This window comes from Thamnophis elegans, chromosome 15 (genome assembly GCF_009769535.1).
Source record: "Thamnophis elegans isolate rThaEle1 chromosome 15, rThaEle1.pri, whole genome shotgun sequence".
Taxonomy (NCBI): domain Eukaryota; kingdom Metazoa; phylum Chordata; class Lepidosauria; order Squamata; family Colubridae; genus Thamnophis; species Thamnophis elegans.
In genome coordinates, this window is record NC_045555.1 from 3,386,265 (window position 1) to 3,407,986 (window position 21,722).

At 44.9% G+C, this 21,722-nt stretch overlaps 1 protein-coding gene across 1 annotated transcript; it reads left to right on the forward strand.

Moving 5' to 3' along the window:
• The first annotated feature begins 2,330 nt into the window (after positions 1-2,330).
• Positions 2,331-12,356, forward strand: TMEM240 (transmembrane protein 240). The gene is made up of 5 exons (XM_032232189.1): positions 2,331-2,423; positions 2,656-2,844; positions 4,181-4,287; positions 9,323-9,531; positions 12,193-12,356. Exons 1-5 carry the CDS (start codon positions 2,331-2,333, stop codon positions 12,339-12,341), a joined length of 747 nt encoding a protein of 248 aa, XP_032088080.1. The 3' UTR covers positions 12,342-12,356.
• Positions 12,357-21,722: the final 9,366 nt, after the last annotated feature.

A 21,722-nucleotide genomic window follows, 5' to 3' on the forward strand; every position in this document is an offset into this window, starting at 1 on the left:
TCAATATGTCTTCCCCGAGATGGGGATGAAGAATATATTAAGTAGCAGTTGATGGTCTGATATTATCCCCTTATCTCTGGTTGTAAGCTCTGCTACGAACCAAAATTCAGCCTCGCCGGGAAAGTCCCAACTTTTAAAACCTTATTCCACTGTGGGGTCCTTTGTCCTCCCAGAACTTGGTGGTTTTCTTGCAAGACATTTGATTACTCAACTAGGTAACAGCATCCTTGTTAGTGGTCTTATTCCACCATTGAAGGAATGGGTAGACCTTGAGACCATGGCTAAAATATCTGCATTTAGCATTTAGTAGCAGGGATTCTCTGTCATGTGTGAATGGCAAACATTCTCTTCAGTTCCTGGGTGGAAGAGGGAAGGGATGGTTTTCCATGTCAGCTAGGAATTAGCCATGAGGCAGTCCAAAATTGAGTGAGCTAAATCCACCAAAATCACTCTGAAGACTGAACCGGGACAAAGAGCCAGAAAGCAAGCATGAGTTCTGCTATGCTCAAACACAAAGCTTTGGGGTGGGGGGGGGGTGTAGCCACGCAGCATGATGGTGCCCTGGAGAAGGCAGGCATTTATTTTATTTTTTATTTTTGCAACTTGATGCTTCTGAACTCTTAACTTTGGACTGGAGGTCTTCTGGGAAGCTGCTGGAGGTGGGGACCAAAGAGGTGTCTCTCCACCACACACACACCACACATACATCTCCTTTTAAATTGCATTTGTGTGTTTGTGTTATTTCTTTTCTCCCCCCTCCCTAAAAGTTAACCTCACTTTTGAGGGGTGCTGGGACTGAGTAAATTGCCCAGAAATGCCATTTATTCTGAGAAGCGTTACCTTCCCTGAATAAAAGGTGGGTTTTTTTCTTCTTCTGGGGGGTGGGGGGTGGGGAGAGAAGGGACTTTCAAAGCAAGGTGGGAGGCAACGGATGATTTTGGTACTAAGACCAGCGGCTGGGAAGAGGAGCAGGAAGAGAGAGCGAGAGATTCCCTCCCGCCCCCCCCCCACATTTTGATCAAACACCCTTTCGATTAAAGGAGCTAGGAAAAGGGGGGTGCAGCTTTTTTGGGGGTAGGGGAAGAGGGGCAGAGAGTTAAGGAAAGGAAGTCCAGATTGTAAACACAGAAAGGATACGCAGCGGCGTCGCGCCCCCCTTCCCTGCAAGGATCTTTTTAAGATGGAGCATCAACGCCGCTACAAATAGGTAAAAGAAAAAATAGAAAAAATCCTTGATTTCTTGGGGGTGGGTGGGGGGAGGCGGTGAAGGTACGGCTGGCCCTGGGAGGGGAAAAATACCAAAGCTCTTTTATTTTTATTTTATTTTTTGATGGGGGTGGGTGGGTTAAAATGGGACTGGGTGGGGCTGAAGGGGGGAGAGAGAATATACGTAGAGAGGAGGATGAAGGTGGGGAGGGGGGAAAAGTGGGGTGTTACGAAAAGCTTTGATACTGACCCTTCGAGATGCTCGCCTCTCTGGGTGTATGGCTTGATTTGGGGGTAGTGGGGGGCGGAAAGCTACCCATTTCTTTTTATATTCTCCTCCTCCTTATGGTTGTTATTATTAACATCCTCTCTCTCACACACACACACATACACACAAATGCCCGCACCCCACTTTGCCTGCATAATGACCAAGGTGGATGCCCAAGATTTCATAACTCCCCCCCCCCGCACCCACCAAAAAAGGGAGGGGTTGAACACCTTCCAAAATCCATCTGCTCCAGGTTAGGTTTTGGGGGTCGGTGCTCCCCTCACCCACCCACACTTCCTTTTGGAAGACACCCACCCACCCCCAGTAGCATTAAGAAGCTAGGAAAACAGCAAAGGCTGGTGAATTAACCCGTCGTGTATTTTTTTGCGGGGGGGTAGGGTCTTCATCGCTCTCCCCCTCCCCTCTTTGCCCAAGCGCCGGCTTTTGCAGCTTCTTTTGAGGAGAGAAAGGGGGGCTTATGATGTCAGCCCGTCCCTTCTGCATTTTCTAAGGCTGATGCTCTCATTTTGGTGCCCCCACCGAAGGAGGGGGGGAGAGAAAAAGAAAGAGAGAGGGAGGGAGGGAGGAAAGGGGAGGGGAAATATTTATTCTCTCCCCCCCCCCCTTCCAGGACACACCACCTGCTTTGCACCAATCGCTCCTCCGGTTCGGGAAAGGGAGCGATTTTATTTTTGGGGAGGGGGGGCGGACGGGACCGACCGGGCGGGAAGCGGGAAGTGATGCCAAGGGCCGGCCGGGGCTGCTTTTTTGCCTGCTGGGGCTTGGATGGATTGCTTTGAAGCCGGCCCTGGCTCTGCTCCTCCTCCTCCTCGCCCCGGACGGTGCAGCATCGGCGATGTTCAACCTCCCGTCCGGCTTGGGCTCGGCGCATCCCCCGGCTGGTCCTGGGCACCTGCCTGAACCTGCCCGGAGGCTCCCTCTGGCCGGGGTGAAGGCAGGGAGATCGGAATAAGCCAGTACAGAGGAAGGAAGGAAGGAAGGAAGCCAAGAAGCCGGAGCCAGATTTTGGGGAGGGGGCTGCTGGTGGAGGGGGGGCTGGGGTGGAGGGGGGGCGGGAGCAGCGGCGGCGGCGGTTGCCGCCTGCGTTTTGTTATGCTTTGCAGGAGGGAGGGGGGGCCGCGGAGGTTCCCCCCCTGCCAGAATTGCAGTTCGGGTTGAAGAGCTTCTATGCGGCCGTCTCTGACCTCTGCGCGGAAAGCTGGGCCCCCTTTCTCTCGTTTTTCCTCTGGGGGAAGCGGCTGGGAGGGGGCGGCCTGCAGGAAAGTGACAGGGCAGCTGTCAGTTTCCCCGCGAGGTCCATGAATACGAACACCATGATATTTTTGATCCTGGGGGCTTCGGTTGTGATGGTAAGGGTACTTTGCCTGCCTGCCTTCCCTCCCTTCTTCCCATTATTCTTTTCTTCCTTCCTCCCTCCCCTTCTCTTCCTCTTTCCTTCCTTCCTTCCCATTATTCTTTCCTCCCTCCCTTCTTTCTCCTCCCTTCTTTCCCATTATTCTTTCTTTCCTCCCTCCCCTTCTCTTCCTCCTTCCTTCCTTCCCATTATTTCCTTTCTCCCTCCTTCTCCTTCCTTCCTTCCTTCCTTCCTTCCTTCCCATTATTCTTTCCTCTCTCCCTCCCTTCTCTTTCTCCTCCCTCCCTTCCCTTCTTTCTCCTTTCTTCCTTACCTCCTTCCTTCCCATTATTCTTTCCTCCCTCCTGTTCCCTTTCTCCTTCCTTCCTTCCTTCCCATTATTCTTTCCTTCCTCCCTCCCTTCCCTTTTCTTTCTTTCTTCCTTACCTCCTTCCTTCCCATTATTCTTTCCTCCCTCCCCTTCCCTTTCTCCTTCCTTCCTTCCCATTATTCTTTCCTTCCTTCCTTCCCATTATTCTTTCCTCCCTCCCTCCCCTTCTCTTTCACCTCCCTTCCTTCCCTTCTTCTTCCTTCCTTCCCACTATTCTTTCCTCTCTCCCCTTCTCTTCCTCCTTCCTTCCCATTATTCTTTCCTTCCTTCCTCCCTCCCCTTCTCTTTCTCCTTCCTTCTTTCCTTCCCATTATTCTTTCCTCCCTCCCCTTCCCTTTCTCCTTCCTTCCTTCCTTCCCATTATTCTTTCCTCCCTCCCTCCCCTTCTCTTTCACCTCCCTTCCTTCCCTTCTTCTTCCTTCCTTCCCGCTATTCTTTCCTCTCTCCCCTTCTCTTCCTCCTTCCTTCCTTCCTTCCCATTATTCTTTCCTTCCTCCCTCCCCTTCTCTTTCTCCTTCCTTCTTTCCTTCCCATTATTCTTTCCTCCCTCCTCTTCTCTTTCTCCCTCCCTCCCTCCATAACCCCTTCAATTTAATTTCCCCCGTGGGTTTTTTTTTTAGCTTCTCCTCTTCCTCTCTGATCTTGCTCTCCCCCATCCCTCCCTCCCTTTCCCACGTCCTGGGCTTTTTCGGGTCGAGAATGGTCTCTTCTTGTCAATGCATGCATGACGGGATGCCTGTGTAACCTCTACAGGTACTGGATTGAGAGAGACACAGATGCCTTGATTAGCTGGGGAGGGGGAGGGAGGGGAGGGGAGGGGAGGAAGGAGGAAAGGCATCACTTTCGGGGCAGTTTCTCCTTCCTCCGTTCCTCTAAAGGTGGCCCTGTGTTTTTCATTTGTTGTTGTTTTTTCCTCCTTCGTTTCTCCAAGACCTGATCCAATCTTTTGGGCCTCTTTCAGGCAATAGCATGTTTAATGGACATGAATGCTCTTCTTGACCGATTTCATAATTATATCTTACCGCATCTGAGAGGAGAAGACAGGGTCTGTCACTGCAACTGTGGAAGGTAAGCCCTACTTTTAGCCCCTTTGTCTCTTGGGGGGTGGGTGAGGGGTGGGACAAGGGGGGCCTTCGGGGAGGGGAAGCCACTTTTTAGCCCTATCTCAGTGTGAAATGATAGTTTGGGTTAAGCTTGAATTTGAAGCTTTTGGGGGGGGGGGCTGGTGCATTTGTTGGGTTTTCAATTGTACGACGGGCCTTGGAGGAAGGTCAGAGTTATAAAATAATGGGAAGGAAGGAAGGAGAAAGAGAAGAGGAGAAAGGAAAGAATGGGAAGTAAGAAGAGAGGGAGGGAGGGTAGGAAGAAAGGAAGGAAGGAGAAAGAAAAGAGGGGGCGGAGGAAAGAATAATGGGAGGGAGGAAAGAAAGGAAGGAGAAAGAGAAGAGGAGAAAGGAAAGAATGGGAAGTAAGAAGAGAGGGTGGGAGGGAAGCAAGAAAGGAAAGAAGGAGAAAGAAAAGAGGTGGTGGAGGAAAGAATAATGGGAGGGAGGGAGGGAAGGAAGGAGAAAGAGAAGAGGAGAAAGGAAAGAATAATGGGAAGGAAGAAGGGAGGGAGGGAGAGAGGGAAGGAAGGAAGGAGAAAGAAGAGGAGAAAGGAAAGAATAATGGGAAGGAAGAAGGGAGGGAGGGAAGGAAGGATGGAAGGAAGGAAGGAGATTTTGGACAATTGCGTGAATGTGTTTAGTGGTAAAACGTCAGCCAGTGATGTCAAATGTTTGCGTAGCACAATAGCACTTTGGATGGCCTTCAAAAGAGCTCCGAGCAAAAACAAGGCGCAGGGAAGAGGAGGCTGTTGAATTTGAGAGCCTACATCTGTAAGAGCAGTCTACCTTGTAGCAGGAATTCTGGAGGGGAAATGGGCAGGAAGGGCTCTGTTGTCCTTGCTTGAAAGTTTTCTCCCCAAGAAGCCCTGGTAGAAAAACGAGGCTGGGGAAGGGTCCAGCCTGAACTGACCCAGCAGAACTGTTCCTCCACCTCTGCTGCAGGTTTCTAGTCCACCTGGAAACCCCAGCAAGAGATGACCCTGGTTCAGTAAACAAGGTTTGTTTCCTGAAGGCAGGTTGGCTGTTGGCGTGGTCACTGGGTCATCATGGGACACAGAACCGTTTTGTTCAACTAGCCTTCCGTGGCTCATGGGATTGTTTTGTGGGCCACGTCAGCTGAGGCCTAAGTTGGGCTTCTTGGTGAGACAAAACAGTCGCCAATTGATCTCACAACTTCAGAAACAAACCCAAGCAGGAAGGCTGAGGGACTTTCTAACCCCGGATGAAGAAATCCCTTTTGCGTTTGGTTCCAAGCAAACAACATCTCTGCGTGAGGAGGGGGAACCAAGGCTTGCAGAGGTTGCTAGCTGCTGCAAAGTAGACTGCCCTTGCAGATGGAGGCTCTCAAACACCAACAGCCTTAACCTTTCCTTGCCGTCACCAAGGTCTGCAAAATCAGGTGCTTTTCCACCCCCAACCCCACCAAGTAGGCGTGAAGAATCCTTTCCAGGTGCAGTGCACCTGGGAAACCTGCTTTCGTGTGAACCCATTGACTGGTTTATATTGATGTGGTTAGGTTGGGGGGAAAAGGGATTTATCTTCCCATTTTAATCGAGGTGGGGTTAGGAGTTTGGGCATTCAGGTACTCCAGCCAGGCCTCGTTTTGTTAGGGATTTGTTCCGAGGGGAGGGGAGTTAAATGATGCCTTAAAGCAGATGCACAGACAGATGTGCAAGAGGAAAATTGAGTGGAACTGGAAGTGCAAAGGCTGTAAGAGTGAGTAGAATCAAGAGGAGACTCATTTTGCTTTGTTGATAATCTTAAATACAATGTTTTCCAACCTCTGCAGCTTTAAGATGGGTGGACTTCAACTCCCAGAATTCCCCAAGCCTGGCTGGGGAACTCTGGGAATTGAAGTTAATTCCTCTTAAAGCTGCAGAGGTTGGGAAACCAGACCTAGTAGGACAATTTAGTATTTGGAGGCATTGATGGCTTAACAGTTCCAGCAACTATTTCTTCTTTAGTCCCGTTTTCCATAGTCAAGGCTTAAAATCACTGACTCACTTCCTAATTCCCTACAGGACAGAGCAAATTAACAGCTTGTTGTAAAAAAAAAAAATGCTGATTCCAAGCTTGATCTGGGTTTATCCAACCTTGGTCGTCCTAATTTTAACCCAATTGTTGTGATCTGAAAAGATGAGGAGGAGTGAGGGGAAAAATAGTGTGATGGAAATTGAAATAAGACTCCAACATTGGGATGGGCAGTCTTTTCCCCAGAGAAACATAAATTCTGTCGATCAAAAGCTTTCAGCAAGTAGAATGCCTATTAAAAGAGGGTAAAAGCTCTTTTCTATAAGAAAATTGGCCTGCCGTGAGGTGGTACATCAGTTCTTGATTTTTCTATATTTATATGTAGGTCTCTTGGCTGGAATAACAGAGCTAAGACATTCCTTGCCATTTGCAAATGAATGAATGCTAAGACCGCTGAAATCTTGCAACCCTCCCCCCCCCTTGAAATTGCTTAAGATTAGCAGGATGTGCTTCACGCTGTCCTAAAATACTGTCATTTGCTGAAAATTGGGAAAGGGAGGATCGGATGGTGACAAGTGACTGAAGTACACACTCAACAGAGCGGCAAGGAAGAGCAGTTTTTATTTGGCTTGTGTCCCCTTGACCAAGTCTGAATAGTTAGAGAATGAATTAAAGGCCCTTTCTCTGTCTTAGATTGTCAGTTTGGCTTATTTTTATTGTGAGAGGGCAATCCATCTGCTTTCTTGTCTTTTTTTCAACTCTGGCCTTCCTGGATGAAGACATAAATTCAGTTTGTCTTTTCCACGGAAACAGGGAATTGAAACTAGGGTATAAGATAGTGTTAGGGTAAAGGTTCTCCCCGCACATGCGTGCTAGTTGTTCCTGACTCTAGGGGGGGGGGGTGCTCATCTCCGTTTCAAAGCCGAAGAGCCAGCGCTGTCTGAAGACGTCTCCGTGGTCATGTGGCCGGCATGACTCAAGGCGAACACGGTTACCTTTCCACCAAAGGTGGTTCCTATTTTTTCTACTTGCATTTTTTACGTGCTTTCAAAGTGCTGGGTTGGCAGAAGCCGGGACAAGTAACTGGAGTTCACTCCGTTACACCGCGCTAGGGATTCGAATCGCCAACCTTTCTGATCGACGAGCTCAGCGTCTTAGTCATTGAGCCACCGTGACCCATTAAGATAGTCTTCGCTTGCGCTAAGTTTCATGTCTGAAACTCAGAGGGGCAGAAACGCGAAGACATGGCTAATTAGGGAATGAAATATTAATGCAAACCTTTTTTTTTTTTAACAAAATGCAACTATTGCATTTTCTAAACCTACAAGCTCAACTTGCCTCAATTCCCAAATCACAAGCTGGGTGGGAATTTTGGAACGGTAGTTATGAAATTTGCAAAGGATAGAAACAGGAGAAAGGTCAAGAAGGAATGTTTCCCCATGCTCTCAAGGCCTGGCTTTGTATGACATTGCATTTGGCTAAGGAAGAACGGGCGCTCCTCGACTTACGACCGTCGTTGAGCCCAACATTTCTGTTGCAAAGCGAGACAGTTAAGCTTCGCCCCATTTGCCGACCTTTCTTGCCACAATTAAGTGACTCACTGCAATTGTTAATACCACAGATGTTACTGTGTTTCCCTGAAAATAAGACAGGGTCTTATTGTCTTTTGACCCCTGAAATAAGCGCTTGGCCTTATTTTCAGGGAGGTCTTATTATTTTTGAGGTGCAGGAGGCGGCGAGCGTGGTCACCTCATGGCTGCTGCTGTGTTGCAATATTTTCAGAGAGGGCTTATTTTAGCATATGTGCTAAAAAGCCCGTTTGCAGTTATTATCCAGGGAGGTCTTATTTTGGGGGGAACAAGGAAGTGACTCTGGCTTCCCCCTTGACTTTGCTTGTCAGAAGGGGATCACATGATCCCAGGACACTGCAACCATCATCAGTATGAGTCAGTTTACCAAAGTGCCCGAATTTTGATCTCGTCACCATGGGGATGCTGCAACGGTTGTAAGTGTGAAAAATGGCCGTACATCACTTTTTTCAGTGCCGTTGTAACTTTTGTGTAGTCAGTAAGTGAACTCTTGTGAGTCGAGGGCCACCTGTGACTCATTTTCCCATTTTGGATCTGAAAGAAATCAAATGCACACCGCATGAAGTCCAACAGATCTCCCCCACCCCCTACCCAGATTAATCCTGGTTAAATTTTTGCCAAAGACATTGTCTTGGGATTGCTTTAAGGTTCTTGCAGAAATCCAGCTCAGAAAGGTCCCTTAAATTCAGGGAACAGATTGTCCAGTTATTTATTAGAGTAAAAAACACCCAGAGCTTAGGGGGTTTGTAAAGGTTTGTAAGCAGGGGTGGTATACCCTTCCCTTCCCTACCGGTTTGCAAGTGTGAGCTGGCTTCACTTGCACGCGTCACCTCCGCGCATGCGCAGATCCTTCCGTGCATGTGCTTTTGGTGAAAAAAGAACCTAAATGGGATGCCATAGAGCCGGGCATGGGTGAGCGGAGACACCTGCGATTTCCGCTACCAGTTCAGGCGATCCGCTAGAATGCTACCTCTGTTTGCAAGTGTAAAAAATGGCCATCAGTTGCTTTTTTCAGTGCCGTTCAGTAACCTTGGTGGCATCCTTTTTCCTCTGCCTGTCCTAACCGAAAGCCCTACCAATTGTGGAGCCGACCGGTGACAGGGAGCCGCAGCAGAGGGATGAAGAGCCACATGCGGCTCCAGAGCCACAGGTTGCTGATCCCTGGTTCAGCCCATAGCTAAGTCAAGATCGAAGCAGGGTTTTCTTCCAGATGAAGGAGAACCTCAACTAAATGGATGCCTCCAATGATGGTGTCCATCCTCAGTTTGCTGTAGTTTGTTTCCAGTTAGGGGAATACTCAACCTGGAAAAACAACCATTATCCAGAAAGATATTTGACAGGGATGGCAAGCCAAATGTTTCTCTTGATCATACAACTGTGATGTTCTCTTCCTCCCTCGTATCCATCTGTTTCTCTGTTTTTAATCCTGTCACCTAGGCATCATATTCATTATGTCATCCCATACGATGGAGACCAGTCGGTGGTTGATTCTTCCGAGAACTACTTTGTGACCGACAACGTCACCAAGCAAGAAATTGATCTGATGCTGGGACTCTTGTTGGGATTCTGTATAAGCTGGTTTCTTGTGTGGATGGATGGATTGCTCCATTACGCTGTACGGGCATGGCGGACGAGCCGACGGTATGGTAAGTGGAAATCAAGTCGATGAGCCAAGATTTTGAAATGATTGCTGGCTTTGGTGAGGGAAATGGCAAGCATGGAGAATGTTTGAACCTGAGGTGAACAACCACAGGACTCGAAGTTCAATCTATCTGGAAAAAAATTCCCAGGAGAGCTTTTTTTAATCCTATGGATCTAATAAAATATATTGATGATAAATTCTAGACTGATCGAACAGTGATTTTTTCCCCATGCAATCTGTTTTTATGAGATGGATAGAATTAATTTATGGAGTCTACTGAGCTCTTTTCTCTAGAAATACTTTCTTGTTTTAGAAGGCAGCTGTATATGTTTTTTGGGAAAAAATGGATCATAATGTGGGAGGCAAAAGAACCAGATTTATTTTATTTAGGGAATTTACATGCCACCTCTTTCCTCAAAAGGTCTGGTTGGGTTATAAAGATAAAAAGCAATATTTTTCAGTATAACTGATACAAATAGAAACTAAAATGTAAGCAATAAGATTGCCTGGAAAAATATATATATTTTTAGGAAAACCCTGTTTAAAATTGGAGATTAATTTAGCCAACCAATGATCCTTGACATTTGGTTTATTCTATCTTGAATACAAACTGCATTGGCCAGTTTATTTGAAGCATCCTATTTTGGGAGAACTGGAGTAGAAGAGCTAAACAGTTGGCTAGCTGGAATTTCACATCCAGCAACTAAATGAGCTTCCCAATGTATTTATTTTTTTGATACTGTTGGAGGGTTTTTCTTACCCCAATATTCAAACAGGGAACTGAGGCAGACAGCTCCCTCCTGTTGAATTTTGCAGCTCAAAATTGCTTATCTATTGGTGCCTCGTTGGAAAGAGGAAAACTTGCTGGGAATCCTGTAACTGAAGCCTTGTTTTGTCAGATCTACATGGTTAATCTCTGCTTAAAACTTCCATTTGCTTTTGGCCTGGAAGTATTCCTAATTCCAGTGCCGTTCTGGTTGGATTGAAGCTATCTTCGTGTCTAGTTCACATGTAGGAGGTTTAATTGTTGCCCACATGATTAAACTGGAACATTTTGTATGGAAGGAAACAATTGAGGGAATAATAGTTAATGCCTAGATGTTTTGCTTGGGGGGGGGGGGGGGGAGAGAAAGCCATTGTAGGTTGTCTTTGATCTACAAACATTCACTTAGCAACCAAAGTTACAAGAAGCACTAAAAAAATAGTGACTTACAAAAGGTCCTGATATTTACAGATGTGATAGCATCTTTAGAATCACCCGATAAAAATTTGGGTGCTTGGCAACCGGCAGGTATTTACACCGGTTGAAGCGCCCCCGATACACGGGGTCTTGCTATTTGCAACCTTCCTTTTTACAATTCGAGTCAGTGGGGCAAGCAAGATTCATTTAGCAACTGCATGATTCACTGAACATCATGGTAGTATGCTTAATAACTGTGTCCCCCCCAAAAAAGGTTGTAAAATTAGGCATGACTTAATTAATCAACTACTTTGCTTAACAATGGAAATTCTGGTCCCCATTGCAATCATTAAGTCGAGGACTATCTGTATGGAAGTCCTTTAGAAGTAGCAATAGCACTTAGACTTGTATACCGCTTCACAGTGCTTTATTTTATCACTCTCAGAGTTCGCATATTGCCCTCAACACTGTGGGTCCTCATTTTACCCACTTTGGAAGGACGGAAGGCTGAGCCTGGTGAGATTCGAACTGCCAAATTGCAGGCAGCTGGCAGTCAGCAGAAGCAACCTGTAGTACCACACTCTAACCACTGTGTCAGTGTGTCTCATAGTACTGAACTTTTAGATTTAAAATATGGGATATTATAACCTAGGAGTAAGGAATCCTGGTTTCTCATAGCACCAGCCAGATACATTTGGAATTGTAGTTCAATAACATGTAAAACCTGAGATGCGGTGGCTCAGTGGCTAAGACGCTGAGCTTGTTGATCAGAAAGGTCAGCAGTTCGGCAGTTCGAATCCCTAGCACAGCATAATGGAGTGAGCTCTCGTTACTTGTCCCAGCTTCTGCCAATCTAGCAGTTCGAAAGCATGTAAAAAATGCAAGTAGGAAAATAGGGACTACTTTGGTGGGAAGATAGCGTTCCATGTGCCTTTGGCGTTGAGTCATGCCGCCACATGACCACGGAGACATCGTGGGACAGTGCTGGCTCTTTGGCTTTGAAACGGAGATGAGTACTGCCCCCTAGAGTTGGGAACTACTAGCACATATGTGCAAGGGGAACCTTTACCTTTACTTTAACATGTAAAAAAATGTATATCACTAACTCATCCTGGTTGGGACTCTTTCCATAGTGATGTCTCACCAGTTGGAAGGTCATGTAGAAAGATTTTAAATGGGATTAGGTAAATTCATATAGGAGGGGGGGGGCATGCATGTTTCTTTGTTAATGATATATATTTCTTCTAAAATCTGAATCTGGATGCTCTACGACTCCAGCTGTTAGAAAATCCCAACAGGAAGCTCCCTTTTTATATTTTGTGGCTTCTTCAACTTCCTTTGGAGTGGCCAGACATTTCTCACAAAAGAACTGTGGCCCAAAATCATCAAAGGGGTTTGCCCACCCCTGTTGGAAGGATTGAATGAGGAATCTGTCTCCATCATACTGAGTCACTTTTTTGTGTGTTTTTCTCTCTCCTTTCCCAGACAATTCATGGTCTTGGTTTCCCAAATTTTGTAACTTCAAGGAGTTCCGGAAACGCCACCACAACCAGTACGACGAAGCCGCGGGAAACATGGTGCACATCAAACAGAAATTGTATCATAATGGGCACCCCAGCCCAAGACACCTTTAAGGAAACCTGGGACGGATCGGTGGCCTATTGAACATGCCTTTTGCTGTCTGTCAAGGGGAGGTGTCCAGCTGCTTACTCCCCGGTGGACGCCACTTAAAGACTCCCCCTTAGTTCCACCAACGGTGTGTCCGCAGAATTCTCTGCGCCCAGAGAATGCACAATTTCCTCCCCCATCCTGGATCCAAGGCTCACAAGACATTGCACTGTGGTTACCATTTGACTGGTGGACCTGTACATATGACGAAAGGAGACGAACAACCCAGCACAGAAAGAGTGCAAGAGAAAATTTGCATTACACTTTCCGGCCCTCGCTTCTTTTGGTGATGATAGCAAATGGCAGTCTATTTTTCTCCCCATTGGTTTTCTTTGTTGATTTGGAAGTTTTGTTTGTTGTCGTCCACATGGTCTTTGTAGATGAATTTGGCCAGATGTTGCCCTGTTTAGCCTTCGAGTACTTCCGAATCTCTGTTTCCAATTGTATCTTACCCCTCCATCCACTCGACCCCCATGAAGGTTCTTCATTGTGCTCCGATTCCTAATCTAGATTTGGTTTGGATTTTAGATGGCCTGGTAGGTACAATGAGTAATCCTTTTTAAGGACCCTCTTCTGTTGAGAATAGCTTGGTTTTCTCCAGCCTCCACTTCTGCTTTGCTTTCCTTCTGAATCATAACCTAGGGAGATTTTTTTCCTCCAAATCTTGCCTGAAGAAACAGGTAGCTCTATTCTGAAAGGCAAAATCCACAACCACCAGGCTGAATGTAATCACCTGTAGGCTGGAGCGAGCTGTCTTCCAAGAAACACCAACCCAAAAGGTCCACCTTGAGAAGTTTGGTTTGAGCAGGTCATGTTAGTAAAAATATGCGTATTTAAGGTTCCCTTTAGTCTATTGGCTGATCCTGTGAATGTTTCATCCAGGTGTCTCTTAGCAAGACTGAAACTGACTCTTAGTTAGAAAAGACGGTTTAGTTTGGTGCTGTGTTGATGATGCTTCATAGAATTGTTTCAGTCTTAAGAGAGGTCAAGTTGGTTTTGGCAGGCAAAGCGTACTTCTTTCCACTTATGGTCCCTTCCTTGGATACCATGTTCATAGGTCCTTCTGTGCCATGGGCATCTTAAGATCTTCGAGATAGCCTCAAGTTCCCCCATCCCATCAGCCTTAGTTAAGCATTGCCTGTGTGACGTGGCAGGGTGGAGGTTGTGATCCAGAAGAATCTGGAGATCTCTCAAGCGGTCTGTCCTACACCAGGAACCATCCGAATAATGGCAACGGCCATCTTGGCGCCTCAACCCTGTTGCATTTACAAGACCATCTACCTCAGAAACTGAACTGCGCAGTGGCTTCAGTGAGAAGGGAGTTACGCAGGGAGGGGGGGCGCCACGGATACCGAGAGCCAAAAGGGCATTTGAATTGGGAATAGACCCAGTTCCAGGGTTCCATCCAGTGGATCCACAGGCTGCGCTCCAGCAGAAGAAGGTTCATTGATTTGGAGGGCTTAGGAGGTTGGGCAGGTCGAGCTGCTGGGGTTCATTGGCCATGCAAGTCAGCACAAATGCACCCCTCAATTGTGGTTTATTCAACAAATCATGGCTATATACAAGCTAGAGTTTAAGGTGATCCAGGCCGATAGTCTTCACACTGTCATCCCCCGAGATGAATAATCTCTTCTGTCTCACTGTGCATAATTGCTCACATTGGCTGAAATCATTCTTGCAATGATGGTTAAAAAAAATGCATATTTCTTACGACTGAGTCGCAGAACACGCTGGCTTTTCAAGAGGCAGGTTTCTTGTTAAGGTGTTCCTCCATCTAGGAAAGGAGGCTATCTGGAAAGCAGGCTTGAGAGCTAAGAGGCAGGTAGAAATCATGCCCGCCATACCCGTTAAACCTCTGCCTGTTTTGCAGCTCTTAAAAGCAGCCCGCCCACCCACTTGTTTTTTAAGCTGATGCTGGAGAAACCTTTCTTTTTATTTCCTTCTTACAAAGCCAGATGGTGCCCAACATTTGTCTACAAGTCTACCCTGCCCATCTGAACATCCAACGTTAGGTGGCTTATAACTCTTCTTCCTATTACTACTACTAATACAGTGGATTTGCATGCATGAATTAGGGCGTACAGAAACCTGTGCTAAACGTAGTTGTATCAGATATGATGTCATCGTGCTAAATGGGGGGATTCTGGGGGGGGGACCAGTTCTGAAGGAGAGCCCAGCATGGTGGGGTTCAAGGAGACGGAGCTGAGTTTGTTCTAGCAACCAGGCCCGGGGGGACAGAGGGGGGGGGAAAGCAGATCATAAGTTGAGGGGAAAGCAAGTTTTAGTTTAGGGCTTCCCTGCTGCAGTGTTCTCGGAGACCGGAATTCAGGAGGGGGAAGACACACAATCTGGAGTCCTCCATGACTTGGTTCAATCCCCAGATAACATGCTCAATGGTTAGGGCATCAGGACAGACGATCAAAGAGGGCATCAGGTTGCCAACTTTTTGACTGTGTAATCTCCAAGATCTCTTCTAAAGAAATGGATGCCCTGCCTTGTTAAGTCATGTTGAGTTAACCTGTGGTTCTGGTTGGTTGGATTGCTGTGTGGTACGAACCCAGCCAACTATGTTTTAATCGATAAATCTTTATTCCACTCACCATGGCTTAGGGCTTGGCATGAACCCAGCTTGTGGTCAAAGCCCGTTGAACTCAGTGGCCTAAATCTAGACACATTTTCTTTGGAACAGAGAGGCGACTGACCAACACTAGTGCATGTCAAATTAGTTTTTATTACTTTTCTTTTCTTTTCATTAGCAGATTTTGGGTTTGAAAAAGAGCATTCCCAATTTGTTTTACTGTTACCCAGAGAATTTAAAAAAAATTGGGATAGACCCCTCCGTAGGAAAATACTGAAAATGTCTGTGATTATTCTATTGTTTGATTGCAATGTCCGTGTGATTAAAAGGAAAAATAACAATTTCACCAAAAACCCAAAATGAATGAAAGATGAGAAATTTACTGGTAACCTCGCTAATCTTATGTTTCATTTGCTAATATTTGTCAACAATTGTCTGTATGTGTGTGTGTTAGAAAGAGAGGGAGGAGGGGCGGGGAGAGATATATATGTTTAAACACACATTTTCAGAAATGCTTCAACATTTCACAATTGTGCTTTGTATATTTTTGTCATTCAAATATTTTCCATGAGATATTTAAACGCTGAAGTTCAGGGGGTTTCCTACTCCATAATTATTTTTTGGGGGGTGGGAGGGTAAATTGGCAACAATGCTTGTATACTGTATCAGAAAATGTTAAAAAGAAAATTCTTGGTTCTTAGCTTTTTAAAATAATTCTCCATCCCTCCATCCCATTTGATTTAGGCAAACTACAGAAAGGTAACGTCTTCTCAGAAGCCTTTCAAAAATGGCTGACGCTCTGCTTTTAAATTTATAGTCTAAAAGACATGTCACAAAAGGAAAGGAGGTGGGAAGGGAGAAAAAAGCCCTCAAGGTAACCAGCTGGTGTAGAGAAGCGGTTTAGGAATGAACGTTTCAAACCAAGAGAAGCTTTAAGAGGCGATATCCATTTTTATTTTATCTACCATGCTACTTGGTACAGATACTGTCTGAGTCGGTTGGTTAAAATGTGGAGTCAAGTTGACAAGCTGTAGAGCTAATTAAATCAGTTAAGGTTTAAATAGCTTTGCAACAACAGAGTTTATGGAAATCAGCCTGCTTTAATATTAACTGGAAATGAAACCAGCATTCTGTGATCTTTCAGACATGATGTCTGAAATGTCTTGGGGGAAAAAAGAATTTTTGACATGGGAATGGGTGGAGAGCTGGGACAGACAAGCCTCATTCTGATTTTTGTAAAGGTAAGCCGTGCCCTTTTCATTCTTGGAATTAGTCACTGTACCACTTGCCAATCTGGCGTCCTCCCAGCATGCAACACAATACTTCCCATCAGTCCCAGCCAGTATGGCCAAAGTCTGAATGTATGGCACGTTAGAATGCAATGCTATGCATCAAGCATACATTTACTCCAGATTTATAAAGTTTGCCATTGAGCACAAACCAGGCATCCTTGGTTAGACGGTAATGCAGGTAATCCTCTACTTCCAACGGTTTAGTGACCGGTCAAAGTTACAATAGCACTGGAAAAAGTGGCCGTTTTTAACACTTATATGACCCATGCAGCATCCCCATGGAGTCAAACTATTCTCCAAAGCACTTGAAGGCAGGAGAAGAAGCAATGGGTGGAAACTAATCAAGGAGAGAAGCAACTTAGAACTAAGGAGAAATTTCCTGACAGTTAGAACAATTAATCAGTGGAACAGAAGTTGCCTCCAGAAGTTGTGAATGCCCCAATACTGGAAGTCTTTAAGATGTTGGATAGCCATTTGTCTGAAGTAGTGTAGGGTTTCCTGCCTAAGCAGGGGGTTGGACTAGAAGACCTCCAAGGTCCCTTCCAACTCTGCTATTGTATTATATTGTATGTGGTTTACATTTGGATGCTTGACAACAGACTCACATTTATGATGGTTGCCGTGTTCTGGAGTCACGTGATGCCCTTTTGCGACCTTCTGACAAGCAAAGTCAACGGGGAAGCCGGATTCATTTAACGACCGTGTGACTGACCAACTTAACAACTGCAGGGATTTACTTAACAAATGGGGCACACACAAAAAAGAGTCATAACATGGGGCAAAACTCACTGAACAAATTTTTCACTTAACATCACACATTTTGGGCTCAAATGTGGCCATAAGTTGAGGACTCCTTGTATTAGACCTTAGTTTTGTCAGAAGAGTATCAGAGATCACTTTGTATTCAATTAAACAAATGACATTTGTTAAGTGAATCCCTGCAGTTGTTAAATTAGGAACACGGTTTTTAAGTAAATCTGGTTTCCCCATTGACTTTGTCAATTCAATGCCTTTAGCCAACATTAACCATGCCTGTCTGTTGCCATAACACGCTTAACCCAGTCAGCTGTTACAACTGCCAAATGTCACCAGTGCCTTTGACAGCATATAATCACAGTAACATGATCAAAACTTATTGCTTTAGTAATATAAGCAATGTTCATATATTATAGATTTGATGAGAATAGAATAGAATTCTTTATTGGCCAAGTGTGATTAGATGCACAAGGAATTTGTCTTTGGTGCAGATGCTCTCTATATTATAATATTAATATAGTAAAAGGCTGTGAAAATAACTACAGACCGCTAACATCCTGGACATAAATTGTTTCAACTTCTACCCTTAAAATGACGCTATAGGCCACTGCACACCAGAACAACAAGACACGAGGACAGTTTTTTCCTGAATGCCATTCCTCTGTTAAACAATTCCCACAACCTTGTCATATTACCTACTAAGACTGTATTACTATTATTCTTCTCTTTCTTCCTAATACCTCTCTCTTCCCACTTATGACTATAACCATGTTGCTTGTATCTTTAAAATTTATATTGTTTTGTTTCCTAGTATAATTTGACTGCTTATTCGTAACCTATGACGTTTTGTTTCTTATGATTCTTGACGAATATATTTTTCTTTCTTTATGTACACTGAGAGCATATGCACCAAAGGCAAATATTATAATATGATTAGTATATTGATAAGTAATGTGAGAGCTAGTTTGGTGTATTGGTGACGGTGCTGGCTTAGATACCAGGAGACAGAGAGTTCTAGTTTCACTATAGGCATGAAAGCAACTAGGTGACTTTGGGCTAGTCTCTTTCTCTCAACCCAATCCACCTCACAGAGTTGTTTTGCGGAGAAAATAGAAGGTGGGAATATTGGGTATATTTGCCTTAAGTTATATATTAGAAAAATGGGATGAAAAGACAATAATCATCCTTTGGTCCTTAGTTAGGTCTTGAATTATTCAGTTTTCATCAGTTTTAAGCTGTGAACATCACACAGAGTAGTAGTAGTAGTAGTAGTAGTAATAATAATAATACCAGGACTTAAAAATCAAAATTCAACGATTATGGCACAAACCAGCAGTGGTAATTCCAGTGGTAATTGGCACACTGGGTGCTATTCCAAAAGCACTGGAATTACATTTAAAACAGTTAAAAGTTGACAAAATCACCATCAGTCAAATGCAAAAAGCCGCACTGCTTGGAACTGCACGCATATTACGAAAATACGTTACAACGTCCTAGGCCCCTGGGTAGGGCCCGACTAGTAACCAATGCCAAATCCGGTGAAACAACTGGCCGCTGTGATACAATTGTATAATAATAATAATATTATATTGGCAAAGTTTGATTTAGCTATTGCAGTAAAAAAAAGGTTTCTGCAGGAAAAAAGGCAAACCTCAAAGAAAGGTAGGGGGATGGAGTTGTGGAAGGGGATTTGATCCAGAAGGTGGCCATTTGAGGTAATTCTCGACTTATGACAATTGAGCCCCAACATTTCTGTTGTTAAATGAGACATTTGTTAAGAATGGGTTAAAATGCCCCATTTCACAACCCTTTTTGCCACAGTTAAGGCAATCACTGCAGTTAAGTTAGTCACACGGTTGTTAAACAAATTGGGGACATGGCGGCTGTCATAAATATGAATCAGTCGCCAAAGCATCTGAATTTTGATCTCATGATGCAGCAAAGGGCTTAAAAACAGTCCTGAGCCACTTTTTTTTCCCAGTGCCATCTTCAAACAGTCACTAAATGGACAGTTATAAGTTGGGGACCACCTATATATTATTATTATTATTTTACTGATTTGAATTTATTGGCTGCCCAATACCCAGGGGACTCTATTTCTGCTGCTTCCCTACTCTGGAAAGTGACTTGAGCTGGAGAAGTTCAGGAATGAGGCCCGTCGGGTTGTCGTTGTCGAAGTTCGGGGTGTGTGGAGCCATTATTGTGTTACTCACATTTTGTGTGTCTCTTGCAGTGTGGAAACAGGAGTCAACAACCCTTACCTTTTTTTCTTGCTTTTTGGGATTTATGGTCCTCAGTCTCTCTACTGTATCAGGTTTGGGCTTTATTTTACCTCAGGAATTCATTTCTTAAGGCTCTAAAGATCGACCCTGAGGGAAATTTATTTCCAGAACTACTATTTTGCCGCCATCTTGGCACGTTACTAGTTGCTTCTCATTGGCCAGTCTAGTGGCAGTAGGCGTGACTAAGCCCAGGTACAGCCAATCAGTGTTTGGGAAAGGTGCTGGACACTGTGAGGCAGAGAGAAAGAGGCTTTTTTTCCCAGCCTCTCTAGATCCCCAACTCTTTTTCTTGGAGGACCGGATAGGTCAAATGAATGAAATGGAGAAAATTTAACTCCATTCATGTTAATTTCTTGAGGTTTGCTTGAAGGACAGCATTAGTGGCATTTTAATGAGCACAGAGGGAAGGATGCTATTTTTATATTTATATTATTTTTATAATATAGAATATATTATATTATTTATATAATATATTATACTATTTATATAAATATATTTATATTACTATATTTAACCCTTTCATATATTTATTTGGTGGCCTCCTCCCAAGCAGACATGTGGGGTTTATTTTGTCCAAATGAGTTAGACACAAAATTGTCTCCAGCAGCGTTTGGTGGTTTTAAAAATATATATTTAATCTAGCTCTTCTTCCAAAGTAGAAGTTGGCTGCTGCTAGGCGATGCCCTAATTTTGAGAACTGCAAGATTTTCTGAGCAAAGCAAGTTATCCCTCCCTCGCAGACTGGGCCTATTCCTCCAGTTCTATGAGGGGGGGGGGGATACTGAATGAAGCAACAGTGGAACCCAGGCCCAAATAGAGCAGGTGATATTTGTGTTTTCAAAGGCAGGGAATTAATTCCCATCTGTTAACGTTCGATTTCCCCCCCCCCCCGCATATAAAATTAACAGCCAAATAATTGCTTTAAACCTGTGGTTGTTTTTTTTAACCATAAATAAAACCCTGAAATATCCAGCAAAAGGAAAAACCTTTCGATTTTAAGACATCTCTTCCAAACAAACCTATCTTATTCGTATTCCTAGAGGTCTCTAAAGGTAAAGGTTCCACTCGCACATATGTACTAGTTGTTCCTGACTCTAGGGGCAGTGTTCATCTCCGTTTCAAAGCCAAAGAGCCAGCGCTGTCCGAAGACGCCTCTGTGGTCATGTGGCCGGCATGATTCAACTCCCGAAGGCGCACAGAACGCGGTTACCTTCCCACCAAAGGCGGTTCCTATTTTTCTACTTGCATTTTTTACGTGCTTTCAAACTGCTAGGTTGGCAGAAGCTGGGACAAGGGAGCTCCCTCCATTACGCGGCGCTAGGGATTCAAACCGCCGACCTTTCTGATCGACAAGCTCAGTGTCTTAGCCACTGAGCCACAGCGTCCCTTAGAAGTCTCTGGCAGAGCAAAATGTTTTATTTATTTATGAAATTAATATGTCACCTCATATCACTGTCAAGTGACTTTTGGGCAGCTTAAAAAACATCACTGGGTTATGAGCAGGTGACAATTTTGATAAGGTGCTAACCAATTGCTACCTTCATTTGGCTTTTAATTTTTTAATTGCTGGGTCTTTAAAAAAAAGCACCTAGATCTCACAGGTGCGTGTGTGCAAAACCTCCCTGGATATTAAGGCCAATTGGGATTTTGAGCGCATGTGCTAAAATAATCTTTCCCTTAAAATATTTAAGCGCATGTGCAGCCAATCCCTGCCATTTCCTGGCCTGGGGGGTGGGGCTTGCCCCATGCGCCCTACATGCACCTGCCATCCATGTGGAATGGCCTCACGGAGGCCACTCCCACAAACCCTTCTCTTAGTGGCGGCCGCAAAGAGAGGCAGGCCCAGTGACGCTAGGGCTGGCAAGAGTGTGCCAGAAACGGAGACAGAACTTCTCTCGAACCCTCTCTGGATCAGCTGATCTGTGGTTAAGGAGCCTCCTGGTAATAAGACCTCCCCCAAAATAAGGCCAAGCACTTATTTCGGGGGTCAAAAGAAAATAAGACCCTGTCTTATCTTCAGGGAAACAGGGTGTGTGTATATATGTATATAGAGCCGAGGTGGCGCAGTGGTTAAATGCAGCACTGCAGGCTACTTCAGATGACTGCAGTTCTGCAGTTCAAATCTCACCGGCTCAGGGTTGACTCAGCCTTCCATCCTTCCGAGGTGGGTAAAATGAGGACCCGGATTGTTGTTGGGGACAATATGCTGACTCTGTAAACCGCTTAGAGAGGGCTGAAAGCCCTATGAAGCGGTATATAAGTCTAACTGCTATTGCTATAGACACACACAGCCAGGGTAATTCTGATTTCACACCCTGCCAAGGGAGAAGGGTAGGCCTTCACTGCAGGGACTTCCACTGAACGAAATGGTCCTCCTTGACCTTCTAAAAGAGGAATACAACTGGTAGCTCCAAACCAATGAAACCAGGATGCAAAATG

Excerpts from the sequence above, each read along its gene's own strand:
- TMEM240 (XM_032232189.1), top strand. The coding sequence starts at position 2,331 with ATGTTCAACCTCCCGTCCGGCTTGGGCTCGGCGCATCCCCCGGCTGGT. Across the intron at positions 2,845-4,180 it reads TGGGGGCTTCGGTTGTGATG|GCAATAGCATGTTTAATGGA; the intron begins GTAAGGGTACTT and ends GGCCTCTTTCAG. Across the intron at positions 4,288-9,322 it reads TGTCACTGCAACTGTGGAAG|GCATCATATTCATTATGTCA; the intron begins GTAAGCCCTACT and ends CCTGTCACCTAG.